Source organism: Enhydra lutris, unplaced genomic scaffold (genome assembly GCF_002288905.1).
Source record: "Enhydra lutris kenyoni isolate GAN:26980312 unplaced genomic scaffold, ASM228890v2 scaffoldscaffold1, whole genome shotgun sequence".
Lineage (NCBI taxonomy): Eukaryota > Metazoa > Chordata > Mammalia > Carnivora > Mustelidae > Enhydra > Enhydra lutris.
This window is the reverse complement of record NW_019154085.1, coordinates 82,456,633-82,471,837: the sequence shown is the minus strand read 5'-3', so window position 1 is coordinate 82,471,837 and position 15,205 is coordinate 82,456,633. Positions and strand designations below refer to the sequence as shown.

At 48.8% G+C, this 15,205-nt stretch overlaps 1 protein-coding gene across 1 annotated transcript in view; it reads left to right on the top strand.

Annotated features, from left to right (window-relative positions):
- Positions 1-15,205, top strand: part of LOC111142050 (kinesin family member 5C) — a 154,629-nt gene that overhangs the window by 137,910 nt on the left and 1,514 nt on the right. Inside the window, exons 23-25 of the mRNA XM_022494987.1 lie at positions 131-235; positions 2,169-2,385; positions 4,076-4,188. Coding sequence (XP_022350695.1) covers positions 131-235; positions 2,169-2,385; positions 4,076-4,182 — 429 coding nt within the window. The 3' untranslated portion in view covers positions 4,183-4,188. The remainder of the gene's footprint in view (positions 1-130; positions 236-2,168; positions 2,386-4,075; positions 4,189-15,205) is intronic.

Below are 15,205 nucleotides of genomic sequence, written 5' to 3'. Positions count from 1 at the left end.
CCTGCTGAGCCACCCAGGCGCCCCAGGGGGTAGTGGTTTTTTATAAAGAAGAACTAGAATGTGGTCCAGTTTATACTGGGCTGGGGCCGGGGAGAGCCTGCAGGCCCACTGACCCCTTGTGTTGTTGCAGAGCGTGGAGCTGGACAGCGATGACGGAGGCGGCAGTGCTGCCCAGAAGCAAAAAATTTCCTTCCTGGAGAATAACCTGGAGCAGCTCACGAAGGTTCACAAACAGGTAGGAGAGTTGTGCCAGCTTCCTGTGTTTCCCCTACTGTGCCGGGAAGAAACCCCACCCACTATATCTAGCCACAGTTCCAGGAGAAGGCTCTATATCACCAGGGGTGCCAGACGGGTCCTCGGAGTCCTTGCATTAGTCTTTAGTGACTTCCCTTACATATAAAAGTCTTTTATCTAAGCCAGATGGAAGCAATGGAGTTTGAGCTCCAGGTTTTGGGAAGTGGGGTGTTCAGAACCCTGCCTTATCATCCTGCCTCCAGTCCCAGCACTGGACCCACAGGCTGCACAGAAGGCAAAGTGAATTCCACCGAGCCGGTTCAGGCCCCTTGTTTTTGCAGCTGATGAAACAGGCTGAGAGAGGAAGTGATCTGCTTTATTTTCTCTCTGCTCTGTTGCCCTATTTCCTGGGCACCCTCTTCGGTTCTTATGAGGCTCTGGAGTTTATCGAGAGGGACAGCAAAGTGCATGGCCAAATCTACTGGCAGTCGAGGCAGTTGTTTGTCTCCTTTCTGTATAAATACTGGAATGCTCATGTTTCCCCTAAATCCTAAAGATTTGGAATGTGATAAAAATGGTCCCACTTGTTGGACTGCATGGCTAAGGGGATGCTCTCTCTTGGGCCTATGTCCTTCAGCATTACCTAGGATGGCATTTTTCCTCAAAGGGAGGATGACAGATTCAATATGGTTGAAGTCATTCAAGCAAATTATTGTAGTCTGTAGTCTGAGTCACTAATGTGAAATAGGGCTCTGAAATTCATTAATTATTTTATTTGTGAATTCAGTGAATGTTTTAATAACCATTAAAAACCTGCTCTCTGGGGGCGCCTGGGTGGCTCAGTGGGTTAAGCCTCTGCCTTCGGCTCAGGTCATGTTCCCAGGGTCCTGGGATCGAGCCCCGCCTCGGGCTCTCTGCTCAGCGGGGAGCCTGCTTCCTCCTCTCTCTCTCTCTCTCTGCCTGCCTCTCTGCCTACCTGTGATCTCTGCCTGTCAAATAAATAAATAAAAAATCTTAAAAAAAAAAAAACCAAAAGACCTGCTCTCTGCCAGGCGCTGGAGCTGGTAAAGAAAGCAGGTGTGGCCTCGGGACAGGTAACGGTCATACGGCACTTTCCGATATTCAGAACTTTTTCTGGATCCACAGGGTTTGCACAATGGTCTTCTTACATACTCTCCGTTTTTATAGGTGAGAAACCTGGTATGTCTAGGGGTTGGATGACTTACCAAGTCAGATGTCAGGAAATAATAGAGCTGACTCTTGAGCCTTTTTTTAAATCTTTTTTAACCCAGTGCAAGCCTGTTGCTTCTTTTTCTTTCTTTCTTTCTTTCTTTTTTAATTTTTAAAAAAATTTCCTTCATTTTATTTTTATTTTTTTAATTTGTATTTGTTTTTAATTCCATAATTAACATACAGTGCTGTGTTATTTTCGGAGGTACAATGTATCAGTTCAGCAATCCTGTATATTACTTAGTGCTCATTACCATGAGTGTCCCCTTAATCTCCTTCGCCTCTTTCACCCATCCTCCCTCACCCCTCCTCTGGCAACCACCAGTCTGCAGCCAGACCACCCTGAACGTGCCCAGTCTCACCTGTCGCTTCTTAACTGAGGGTCTTAAGTAATAAGAGAACGAGCAATGTCCCAGAGTCACCTGTGAGCCTCTGGATATGTTGCAGAGTGGGTCCAAACCACATGCTGGTGGAGACAGCGCGTCCTGCAGGGGAGGAGGCCTGCAGAGAGCTCTAGAACATGCCCACCCTGTACCCAGGGCTTCTGAACCTGCCTAGCATCACTCAACGGGCACGTGGACGTCCCGAGCTGACCTAGCGAGGCTGCTTGGCTGGCCGTCCTCCTATGGCTGTCTGCCCCTCCTGCCGCCCCCCCCCATGCCCCCCCTCCCGCCATAAGTCGCCCCCGTCCGCTCTCCCCGCAGCTGGTCCGAGACAACGCAGACCTGCGCTGCGAGCTGCCCAAGCTGGAGAAGCGGTTGCGCGCCACGGCGGAGCGCGTGAAGGCCCTGGAGAGCGCGCTGAAGGAGGCCAAGGAGAACGCCATGCGGGACCGCAAGCGCTACCAGCAGGAGGTGGATCGCATCAAGGAGGCCGTGCGGGCCAAGAACATGGCCAGGAGGGCCCACTCGGCGCAGATCGGTATGTGTGCCCCTGCCCTACCGCCCTGGCGGAAGGCAGGGCTCTGCTGGCCGGAAGCACTGGTGTTCTGGAACATCTGCCAGGCTGTACTCAGGCCTGCAGCAGCTGGGGTGGCTGGTGCCTCCAGGCCCCCTGCGCTCCTCCTGGGAGAATGGCAGTGTCAGGCCCCTGCTCCCTCATCGCGAGAGGCTGCAGCGCACAGTGTGGCCCTCAGAGCTGCTGCGCTGAGCAGAGAAGGTGGCCAGCTGAGGCTGTCAGCGAAAGGTATTTGGCTGCTTCTCAGCAACGCCCAAAGGCCCCTTCTGTTCTGTACCAGGCAGAATGGGAAGGGGCGGGGGTGTAGCCAGAAGCCTCAGGGAGAGCCACTTGCAAGGGCTCGTTTGGAAGCACCTTAGGAAGAGTGAGGTGGCCCCCGTGAGCAGGGTGTGGCTCCCAGCCGGGAAGGGGGCCTGGACATCCACCCCTGCCAAACCTGGATTTGGGCGTTGTGCTCCTGCTGACAACCGGGGTGTAGCTGCTAAGTCTTAGTTCCCAGGGTGGAGCCACAGGTGGCAAAGGGATTTAGGAATGTTCTCTAAAGAGCTTTTTTTTTTTTTTTTTTTTTTAACTGAAATGCTTCCAATAACGTGATATTATTTCCCATCAGATAATGCTATGCAGATGTTTTGTAAACCAACAACTTCGTGTTTCTGGTTTTTAGATCATACCTTAGATTAATGTTTCATTGCATTTATCGGATTTCGTGCTCTTTGTAAATCCAGAAACTATGGAGCTTCTTCCCAGAAAGTGCATCATAGGGAGAAATCTGCACCCAGTTTCAGGGGCTACGTAGATGCCGTTGGAACCCAAGTGTTACCTGCCTTAGATAAAACTGAAAGTCCTTCTAATTTTCCTCAGCCAGAGTTAAAGGAATTGATATGTAAGTTCTGCCTGCGCCCTAACCATTGGGTGCCCTGGTTTAGCGAGCTCTACTGTCAGGAGAGCAGACATCGTGCTTTCAGAAAGGTTTTTTTTTTTTTTTTTTTACCTAATCACAAATTTATTTGTTTTTTAAAGGGGAAGGACAGCAAGGAAAAAAAGCCTCATGGCCGAAATCAGAAATCACAAGATGCATTCATCATGTGCCCAAATGACACTCAGTGGCTACAGGAAGTCACATGCTTAGTGGGCTCTTTGAGGGAGTAAGTCAGGGCGTTTCCAGGACATGATTTCAGGAGAATCAGACACACAGGCTAGTCACAAAAGTCGCTTAGTTGTCCGAGTACCCTGAGCCCATGACTTCGAGACTCAGCAGCTTCATGCTTCACAGCACCGACCCTGGGGACGCTGGGCGGAGCCCTCGTGGGCCGGGAGGGCACCTGCGGGGGGGTGCCTCCGAACCAGCCGCTGCCACCGCCGCCGCCGCTGGGGAAGGGGGGTAGTGGGCCAGGCCTGAAGGGCACTGGGGGCACCCCCGAGTGGGGTCCGGAGGAGGGCACGTTGGGTGCGGGCCCCCGGCCAGATGCAGGCCGGGCGAGAGGAGCGCTGGGCGTTGGCCGCCTCTGGGTGGTGGGACTCGGAGGTGGGGGGACCTTTGATGAGAATGGTAATGATAAAAACTGTGTGTCTTGGTTTTCACACGTGACCCGTGGTCCTGTGGGTGTGGCCATTTACGCCCATCTGAACTCGCTGTCCTTTCTGTCGGATACAGCCAAGCCCATCCGCCCTGGACACTACCCAGCATCATCTCCGACAGCTGTCCACGCCATCCGAGGGGGAGGAGGTGGCTCTTCAAACTCCGCTCACTACCAGAAATAAATATGAGTGAGTCCCTGGTGTCCTGGTGGTTTCTGTCTCGGGCAGCCCCGGGGTGGATCCCTGCCCCTGCCTGGTTCTCAGCCTCTGGCATGTGCCCCTGCGAGAGTGAACAGTTTCGCTCTCCTGGAACGGGTGCCTGGGGGGTAGCTTGCTTACCTCAACTCCGAGAAGAGCCTCCAGGTCTTCTCACTAGGGCCAGCTGGTGCTGGGGACCCTCCCAGGGGATGGAGGAGGGTGTGGCGGATGACTCACTGGAGCTTTCTTTTGTCTGTGGGACTTCCCTGTGCAGCTGGCATCCAGAAGGGCATTACCTGTTTGTCAACTGCTTTTGCCCAGAGCAGACAGATGTGGGTGGTTGCTTTAAGTTTTAGGAACTGAATATAAAGAAAGGGCCAGATAGAGAAAGTCATGTTTTTATAATTGCTCTCGGAACTCAACAATTTAAGAATGGTGCTAATTTGTATCTAGGTAGGTCAGGACTACCTTTTTTTATTTGAGATGATGGTCTATAAATATTCTTCCTGCAATCCACATGCGTGGGATTGTTCTACCAGCAAACAAACACAAAAAGTGATACACTTTAGAAAAGAGAAGGAGAGACCATGAACGGTCCTTTTGTACTTGAGGTGGAGAAAAGAGGTTACTAGGGTTGGGTGGGGCAGACAAACAACTAGGTGGCCAGAAAACTGTCTAGGAAAACTCCGACTTACAACCAGTAACCTGTGGATGGGAGGGGGTAGCTGCAAATGTTGTCCTCGGACTCTGAGCCCTCACTAAGGAAGCAAGCTTGCAAGACAGGCACGCTGGCATGGCCCGGCCACCATGGTCATGGCCAACTCCGCAGAGCACTGAGTCCTCTCCTGTCCTTTCCGATCAAGGTAAGGGACATGTAGGTGAGGGTCAGGAGCCCTCTCTCGGGGGACACGACAACACTGCTAAGGCTCACGCAAAAGCTGCCAAGGAGCAAGCTTGGCGGCCGCCCCCAGACAGCTCTCTCCGGCGCTGCCCCAGGCAGCATGCCAAGGAGCAGGACAGGCACTGGTCAGATCGGGGAACAGGAGGGAAGGCCGGGGCAGCCCGGGGGTGGACGGCATGTCCACCACCATCTGCCATATTCTAAAAGGGTGGATGGGAAGTTGTCGCAGCAGTGGGCCACCCCATTCAGATCTGATCACTTTCCATTACAGATAAAATAATTTGGATGTTATAAAATTGCTTTTGACGGCATGTTGTTGGTGTTGGGGCTGGCCCTCGAAGGGAGTTGTATGCTCCTTTGAGGCAGCATAGGATAGAAACCTAAAGCGCTGGTTCTTGAACTCGGGTGGCCATCAGTATTCCCTGGCACCCAATACCTAGGCTTCGTGAAGCCGCTTTGGGCCTGAGTCTTTGTGTGTTTACTGAGCACCACAGGCGATGTCATTAGCCACCAAAGTTCGAGGACTCCTGTCCTGAAGGAACTGTGGCATCTCTAGGGTGGAAGTGAATTTCTCTGTCATGCGAAGGAAACCTCAGGGTGGTCCTGTCCTCAGCAAGTACCTTCCTTCCTCAAGGTCACCTTAGTGGCTTCTGTTCTAGTTCTCATGCCTACACACCGTGGTTAACAAGCAGAGAGGAAGCCGGGAAGAGGCAAAAGCCCCTTCTCAGATGAATCCGCTTCCTTTCATGGCCTTCCTGAGGTCCATGTAGTGTGGATGCCTGCGTCCCTCTGGCCAGATTGGAGGCACGTGGCCAGGTCCAGCTGTGAGGGGGGCTGGAAAGCAGCAGCTTTGAGCTAGGCACATCACCACGTAAGAATAGTGTTCTTTATTTTTAAATTTTTTTTTTTAAGATTTTATTTATTTGAGAGAACTAGAAGAGGCAGAGGCAGAGAGAGCTGGAGAGGCAGGGTCCCCTCTGAGCAGGGATCCTGATGTGGGGGTCAATCCCAGGACCCTCAAATCATGACCTGAGCCGAAGGCAGACGCTTCACTGAATGAGCCACCCCGGTGCCCAAGAGTGCTACTGTTCCTTAGCTGAGGACAAGGCGATTGGTGCTGGGTGGGCAGCCAGAGCCTGTGCTAACAGAGCCCCTACTACACAGCAGAGCCACGCTCATGCAGTACCTACCTAACCTCCTTCGGTGTAAGCGTGCAGCGAGGTGGCCATGCTGGGCTCCCGGCAGGCTCTCCATAAGTACACAGGCTCAGGGATTCTGGGGTCCAGAGACTGTGCAGCACACAGCCACTTCCCTCATGCAGTCCCATAAGGGTCTGTCGGACCCACGTTTTGCATAAGCTTTATACAACAAAATGTTCCCTTCTCACACTTGAGCTGGAGAGGCAGTAGGTCTGGTGAGACTTCTTAGACCTTAAGGCTAATAGAACCACCTTCACCCATCCTGGTGATCCATTGCTTTCTTGAACTTGAGGTGGTATAAGGGAATTTGATTGTTTTCTCTGCAGCTGGAGCCCCCTTGAGCCACTCTCCCTATACATCCAACTTCTGTAGCTGGGTGCATTCTCCGCATCACAAAACAGAGAGGCGCCTTTCTGGTAATCAGGATGGCAGTGTGGGCGAGGAACCTGGCTTTAGAAGGGAGACGGTCACGGTGTTAGCTAGGTCTTCTGCTCTCCCGAAGTTACTTACCCTTAGATTCGCTTCTTCATCCGTGAAATGGGGAGAATCCTTTCCCTGGATCACTGGTTTTGAAATGAGGACTAATTGAGGTCATACCTCTGAGTTGCTTGGCATCTAGCAGGTGCACCATAAAACCGTTGTTGCCGTAGAGAGCAGCGGAGTGCTGCGTGGCCCGCAGTAGGTGGTGGATGAATGTTGGCTTATGGTCTCCTTTAATTCACATAGTCGTTGCAACATAGTTTTTAGTCCCTCACCCTAAATTCTCATCACTGAGTGGGGAAGGCCCATGACTGAGTATCCTGTTTGATGCTAAGACCAGATATAAGGTGTTTCAAAGATATTATCATTTATTTGTCTAAAAGTTATGAAAAAGACTTTTACGAAAAAGACTGGGGAGAAAAAAAGGATAATAGCCAATGAATTAGGAAATTATCATTGAAAGAGAGAAAATGCAAAATCATTTTTAAAAAAATAATTGGAGGTGCATCTGGGTGGCTCAGTCAGTTAAGCGTCTGCCTTCAGCTCAAGTCATGATCCCAGGACTCTGTGATCATGACCTGAGCTGAAGGTAGAGGCTTTAACCCACTGAACCACCCAGGCGCCCCTATAAATAAAACCTTAAAAAAAAAAGAAAGAAAGGAAGGAGGGAGGGAGGGAGGGAGGGAGAGAGAGAGAAAGAAAGAAAGATAGATAGATAACTGGAAATGTGGGATTCATTGCTTAGTTGGGATCAAAACCTTTTGAGGTGATCTGTCCTGGTCTTTGGGATGCTCACTCTGAAGTGTGTCTGTTCTAGGGAGAAATGATCTCAGCTGCCAGCTCTTCCCAGCCCTCTTACTGAAGCCAGAGCAGCATATTTGTACTTGGGCAGCGTCTGGATATCTCTGGGGTTTCTTTCTGCTTCATTTCAGGTTTCAAGGAATATAGTCACAATGAGTATTTTGGTTTATGCTCAAAGTTTCAGAGTGACTGAAAATGCCGACGTGGAGAAATCAGAACTCAGGATACTGCTTCCTATCTCAACTAGTTCAAATTTAGGGGGGCTGCCAGAGGGAGGGGAAATCTTTTTCAAGCTGCAGAGCTGGGCATGGAACAGTCCAGTACAGCAAAGTATGGCCATGGGATAGGAGACTGGCTGACCGTGGGTTCCAGCCCTGGCCTTGGCTGTACTGCTTTGTGATGTTGGGCAAGTTGGCTGCATTTCTTCAGCCTCAGTTTCATCATCTGCAAAATGGGGTCAGGCACAGAGAGCCTGCTCTGTCCTTAGTTTAACAACGAATGAGACAAAGGCTCTGTTCTTGTGCAGTAATTCTCTTTTTGCAGGGAGGCAGACAGCAAATAACAAGAGAACTTCGAATAGTGGTATGGTTCTGAGGAAAATAAGAACAGATTAATGTGATGGAGACAGGGAATAACATTTAGAGGGGCTGGCATTTGAGCTGAGCACTGAATGATGACAAGTACCAGCCACGTAGTAACCGAAGAGTAGCACACTGGCTGCAAGGTGGGGATGGCTAGTATGTTTGAGGAATCAGGAAGGCTGATGGGGCCAGAGCCCAGAGAACACAGAGACCTTCATAATTGGGGTTGTCAGAGGAGGGAAAGACGGGCCAGATAGATGAGGCCTTTGAGGCCAGGCCACCAGCATAGAGTGCAATCTGAGTGTGTGGGGCCGGGGGAGCTCTGGCCCTGGGAGTGGTGGGACCTGGTTCATGACTGGGAAAGACCACCCTGTGCTGGACCCCATGGAAAGGGTGGGGTGCATGAGAGTCAGAGAAGGGGCTCCCCTAGAGGATCTTGCGGGGAGATTGATAATGTGGGAAATGGGAGAATTGCATGTAGGGGGTACTGGCCACCTGAGCGGAGCTGCAATCTGGAACATAAGCAGAGGTGATGGGAAGGCAGAGGAGGAAGGACCACTGCTGGCAGGTGGTAGATGGGGTTGCAGCCTGGAGAACAGATAAGGTGTGAAATAGACCTCTGAGGCAGGGCTGAGTGCTTATTCATGGCCCCACATTTAATGCAGACATCATTTAAATATCTCCCTGGTTCTGCGGGCCCTGGACTCGGACCTCCTTTCCTGGCGGTCCTTTGACAAGCCAGTGGGTGTTTGTTCAAATATGTCCACCAGATGTCGCCAGTGGGGCACTGCTGGAACTTCGCTAAAAGGCTTTGTGGAAAAAGGGTCTTTTGACTCTCCTATGTTTAGACCATTATTTCTCAGATTTGAATATAAGCAGAGTACTTTTAAGGGGATAAAGTTCTCATATTACCCAGAGGTTTTTATTATTATAATTAGGTATTTGTAAATTTACAATAGTGTATACTTACAGATCTTAAACAACTACCAAGTCCAAAACAAATTTAGAAGTTAGATTGAAATGAACCATAAACAATCAAATTACCAACCTTAACAGAAGTTAATGAAAGATGGCTTTTCTATGAAAAGGGCTGGGTGCAATGTGAGTCTGGTATGCGTTGCTTCTGGTAGAGTCTGGCTTGCCTAGGTGCTTCTGTGTGTCATGACAGGGCTCACTTCTTTCATTCCCTTTCTGTGTTAAAACCACTGAGGGGTGCCTAGCTGGCTCAGTTGGTAGAACATGTGAGTCTTGATCTTGGAGTTATAAATTCAAGCCCCATGTTGGGTGTGGAGATTACTTAAAAATTAAATATTGAAGAAAAAAAAGGGAAGGAAAGAAAGGAAGGAAAAGAGAGGAGGAGAGAAAGAAAAAGAGAAAGGAAAAGAAGGAAGGAAGGAGGGAGGGAGGAAGGAAGGAAGACACTGCAGAATCGCTGCATACCTGCAAGCCATTTTGCTGTCTTGTGGCTGGAACACATCATTGTCCCCTCGCGTCCAGCTTTAGCTGGAGGATATTTAAGCTGTGAGCAGTAGCGTCCACTTGGTCGTAGCATAAAGCATGTGTGGGGCTAAAGTTGCATGGAAACGCTTGGTTGTAAGGTAGTCAGCTAGATAATCTAGAATACCCACATATTTTTAAAAAAGATTTTATTTATTTGAGAGAAAGTGTGGGCAGGAGAGGAAGAGGGAGCAAGTGAGAAGCAGACTCCCTGCTGAGCGTGGAGTTTGACACAGGGTTCGATCTCACAACCCTGAGGTCATGACCCACTAAAATCTAGAGGCGAATGCTTACTCACTTAACCAACTGAGCTGCCCAGGCGCCCCTAGAATATGCATAGATTAATGCTTCAGATTTTTGTGGAAAGAAAAACATAAAATTGAAAATACTGTGAAATGAACGAAAGGCCCAGAATGCCACTCACTTTGTTGGTGTAGATAAAGACTCTGTTATTTTGAGGACTGTACTTTTATTAAAAAACCACATATATTAAGTCTAGAAATCACAGCCTATGAAGTTTTGGGGCGCCTGGGGAGCTCAGTTCGTTGAGCGTCTAACTCGGTTTTGGCTCAGGTTATGATCTCGGGGTCATGGGGTCAAGCCCAGTGTCAGGCTCTGTGCTCAGCATGGAGCCTGTTTGTTCCTCTCCCTCTGCTCTGCTCCCCTCCCCCTCGCCCTGTCATCTCAAATAAGTAAATAAATAAAGCCTTTTAAAAATATAAAGTTTCGGGGCACCTGGGTGGCTCAGTGGGTTAAGGCCTCTGCCTTCGGCTCAGGTCATGATCCCAGGGTCCTGGGATCGAGCCCTGCATCGGGCTCTCTGCTCAGCAGGGAGCCTGCTCCCCTTCCCCTCTCTCTGCCTGCCTCTCTGCCTACTTGTGATCTCTGTCAAATAAATAAATAAAATCTTTATAATATATAAAGTTTCAGTAAACTTTGATAAAATATTGGGTAAAATCACAGTGGTAGAGCCAGCAGGGACTCATGAGGGCTCTCACGGAGACGCAGTCCCATGTTTTTAGACTGTGATTTCATGCAGCCCTGGAAAAGCATGTCTGCAATTTACAGCAGGTTCGCAAGGGTGAGTGCGTACAAAGAGCCATCAAAGCAGACCAGGTGTACTGTTCTGACCTCGTATCTCTGATTTGTGTGACAGCCACTTTCGGATGGCTCTGTCCTCTTCGGGTTTTACACTTTAAGGCCTTTATTGTGAATAGATCCATCAGTTGTTAGTAAAAGTACTATCTTTACATTCTTAAGTTGTGTGCTGGAAGCAGACACAGAACACAGATCTCCAGGCTTTCACGACTGTTCCCTTTTGCTGCCACAATGGTCATCTGTGACTAAGGCCCTAAAATCCTGGACCCCATGTTGCCGGTGTGCCAGTCACAGTCAGGTTCTTCAGGCTTGGCCCAGACATTTGGAATGCACGAATGGTTTCCTACTCTGACGTCTGTCACAGGGGCACCTGGGTGGCTCATTGGATTAAGTGTCTGCCTTCAGCTCAGGTCATGATCCTGGGGTCCTACATCAGGCTCTCTCCCTCTCCCTTTGCCTACAGCTCCTCTTGCTTGTGTTTTCTCTCTCTCTGTCAAATAAGTAAAATCTTAAAAAAAAAAAAAAAAAGGTATTGTCACAGGAAGCTATACCGAAAAGGGGAAATTCCAAATGTACCTTTAGAGATAGGAAGTCCAGTATTTTCTAGGCTAATACTTAAACCTCAGATTTATTTGACTGAATGTCCCTGGCCATTTCCCCACATTTACTACCTTCAGCTAAAGCCCTAAACTTGAGGTCCACATAGGCCTCTAGCTCTTCTGTCTTTGAACTAGGAAGTTCATCTCTCAACACCCGCACGCCTGCCCCGCCGCCCCCCCTTCATTGTTTTCCTCTACCTCAGGCAGAATAGAATTTTCTTTTGAAGCCTTTGACTGCTAGAACAAAAAGGTAGCCCTTGACCTTAGTCCTTAGTTTACCCTGACGTTCAGGTTGGCACTTTCTCATTTATACTCTATTTGCTTTTCTAAATCTGTCTTTCCTTCTTGTTGCTCTCCTCTCTGTCCTGAGTACCTGGATCCAAACCGTCTTACATCATTGCTGGGCTTCACCTTGACCATTCTCTCGGCGATGATACCCACTTAAGCACAAATAAAAAATATCACATATACCTAAAATGTACGAGTTGCCTTGTGCCCACAGCAGAGATGGGTTCACTCCCTACGTGAAGGGTGGGCATGAAGCTGTTTTCAGATTTAATCCTCCAAAGTAGTGAAGTCAGGAAGCTGTCTTCACAGCAAGCCATGTGGGATCTTTAAGCCACACCGGTAATCTACTCCTGAGCCGCTGGGCTGTCCGACTTGCTACTGCTGTTGGGAAATCCTAGCAATGAAATGATTGAGTCACAAGAATGTGAGTCCCCTCTCTGCAGGGGGGGTCTGTTACAATCAGGGTACATAGCTGAGGGACTGTGGGTTCAGGATATGGAGCTGGGCTGCCTGGAGTTGAATCCCAGCTTGGCCATGTCCTAGGTAAGTTACTTCATCTCTCTGTGCCTCCCTGTCCTCTGTAAAATGTGTCAAATGACCGTACTTACTTACGGGGTGGCTGTGAGGATTCAGTGCATTAATACACAGAGAGCTTAGGCAGATTCCTGGCAGGAGCAGGCACCCGGCGTTGGCCCATGTTGACGTTACGCCATCTTACATTTTACAAAGAGGCCAAGTGAACTGTCAGGATCACACATCTTGTCTGTGGTAGACCCTGAACTCTGATCCCCTGTGCAGCAGTTCCCAAGGTTCCTGGCCTTAAGACCCCTTGTAGTCTTAAATAAAAGTACTGACATCAAAGAGATTTTATATTCCTGGACTGTATCTCTTGATATGGTTTATGTTATTGATATAAATTGAAGCAAAAAAATTTCAAGTATCACTACTGTTAACACAAATGCCACTTTTAATGAAACGTAATTATTTTCCAAAACAAAATGGAGAATGGCAATTGCTTTGCAGTTTTGCAAAGCTTTTTAATATTTGGCTTAGTGGACGATGACCTTGGATTCTCGTGTCTGCTTCTGCATTCTCTTGGTTGCGGTGTCTTATTTTAGTTGAAGAAAACCCAGCCTTGTCACTCCAGACAGAATTCTTAGGTGTGGAGAAGTTATGATCATAGCACCTTCTCTCTCTCTCTCTCTCTCTCTCTCTTAAGATTTTATTTCTTTGAGAGCCCATACGTGCTAGTGTGCATGAGTTGGGGGAGGGGCAGAGGGAGAGAGAGCAGCAGACTCCCTGCTGAGCAGGGAGCCTGAGATCATGAAGTCAGATGCTTAACCAGCTGAGCCACCCAAGTACCCCCATAGCACTTCCTTCATCACAAGCTTCTTCTGAGAATTGGATGAGAGATGTGAAAGTAGAGGGGAAAGTTCTAGGAGAAATGAGGGCCACCCAAGTATCGGCCAATGTTACAGTAGTCACAGGGGCAGACCTAAGCAGCACAGACAAAGCAAGACTCGGAGAGGGGGCAGAAGGAAGTGCACGCGGGCACTGTGGCATGGGACTTGGAAACCAGCATTGTGTGCATAAAGGGAGCAATCATGAGGACCTGGAAGGAAGAACGATTCTCCCCCACACAGCAGACTGCACTAAGCTCCTGGGAGATAAACCCACTTCTCTCCAGCAGTGAGTGGTACATCGAGTACAGTTGGCCATTCTTACAATGTGGGCACTGAACGGTAGAAATGCAAGAGAAAAGGTAAAACTATGTACTATTTGGATTAAGCATAAATCTGCTTGCGAGCAATTGCAAAGGCTGAAGTTGGGGGGAAATCTCTGAATACTTCTTGCAAAACAAAACCCTTGTATAATTCGCTTCTTTCTTCCGCCTTCTCACCCCTTCTAAAGAAAGGTGATTTTATTTCCTTCTAAGCCTGGTCACACGTTGCCACTCTGAATTACCATCTCCAATTTGGCAGAGGCCCAGGGACGGCCTCCTAGCGGGTCACTCGGGCCAGTACTGTGCTTTCCGGAGAGTAACAACTCCAACCCACCCAAGAGGGTCAACAGAGCTGGGTTGTCAGTCTTCTCGAGGTTTGCCAGCCTCTCCAGGTTGGCCGCTCTTGGTGATCAGAGCAGTCAGAAGTGGTTTCTGCAGGAGCTAAGCCATTTACCTTTATACATTCTGTCCATTTTCTCTCCTGAATTTATCAGAAGAGATGCACATTCAGATAGTTGGGGGATGGATGGGAGTATCTCAGCCGACTCCTTTCTTGGGCCTGCTGGGAAGACTGCATCGGCAGACCGGCTGGAAAGATCTGTAACTCAGGATGAAGAGGAACAAGCTCTTGAGATTAAAGGACGATTTATTGGTGGACTCCCTGTGTTTTTCCTTTCGGCAGCCTGTCCTCTGTCTTCTCTCGCCCTCCTTGAGGTGACTAAGCAGGCTGGGTGTCCTCCGGGGCCCCTTGTTTCTTCCGTACTGTTAGCCAGACGTGCTGACTCTTGCACATGGAGGGGTGGGGGATCTGAATGAAAGGCCCGCTGGTGGGAATCGTGTGACTTCACAGTCCACGGGCATTGCTGAGGCCACCCATTGAGTGTGTGTCTAGCACGAGGCTCTGTCAGCAAGAGGTGCCTGCCGTCATCCCAGTAAGCCCTAACCCTGCAATTTAAGACATGTGCTCGTACCTCCCTGCCCCCGGGCACGTAGGAAGACCATCCCATCGGACCAGGGTGACCCGTAAGTGATCATGAGATAGTGTGCTTGGAGAAATTGAACCTGTAAGGAAAGCGAAATGGGAATTTGAATGGGGATATTCAGGAAGCATCCCGCTTGGTTTTCAGCTCAAAATGATTTAGATGACCACTATGACCAGGCTTTTGGAGTTTTCATTTCTTGTCCTAATAATAAGCACAAAATCTTACCAAAGAGGCTAAACATTAAAGATGCTCTTCCCATAGACAAATCTCTCTCTCTGACATCTAAAAATGACATGACTATTAACATATAAGGTTGGTTAAGCCATTTTTGATTGAGCAGCTTTATTCCTCTGAGTAGTTACACCATTGGAGCAAGAGATGGTACTTACCAAATGAGCTCTCTGAGTTTTTTATTTTTGTGTCTGGGAGGAGGGGGTATTGTAATAAAGAATTTTTTTTTCCTTCTCTTTCCCCCCCAACTGATTTTGCTCTTTATCTACTTTTATAACCCCTTTCCACACCCTGAATTTTTTCTATTTATTTATAATTTACATCCTGCTTACTTATATAAAGTACATGAGGTTGCTTACAATATTATAACACACGAGTTGGGAGAGTGAAGAAAAACACATTAGCGGGGGAGAGAGCATGAAGGAATCTGAGCTGGGTGTTTACCACAGCTGAGCCCTGAATGGGAATCTAAGCCTTCTAGAGGCAAAAACAGAAAGCACAGTGTGTCAGGTTATGGAGTTCCTTTTAAAATCAGAAGAGCACATGGGCTAAACCATTTGTAGACGATAAACCATTCGTAGACAACCTGCTTCTGGGTCGGGGTTTCGTAAGTAGCAGAGCAGCTCC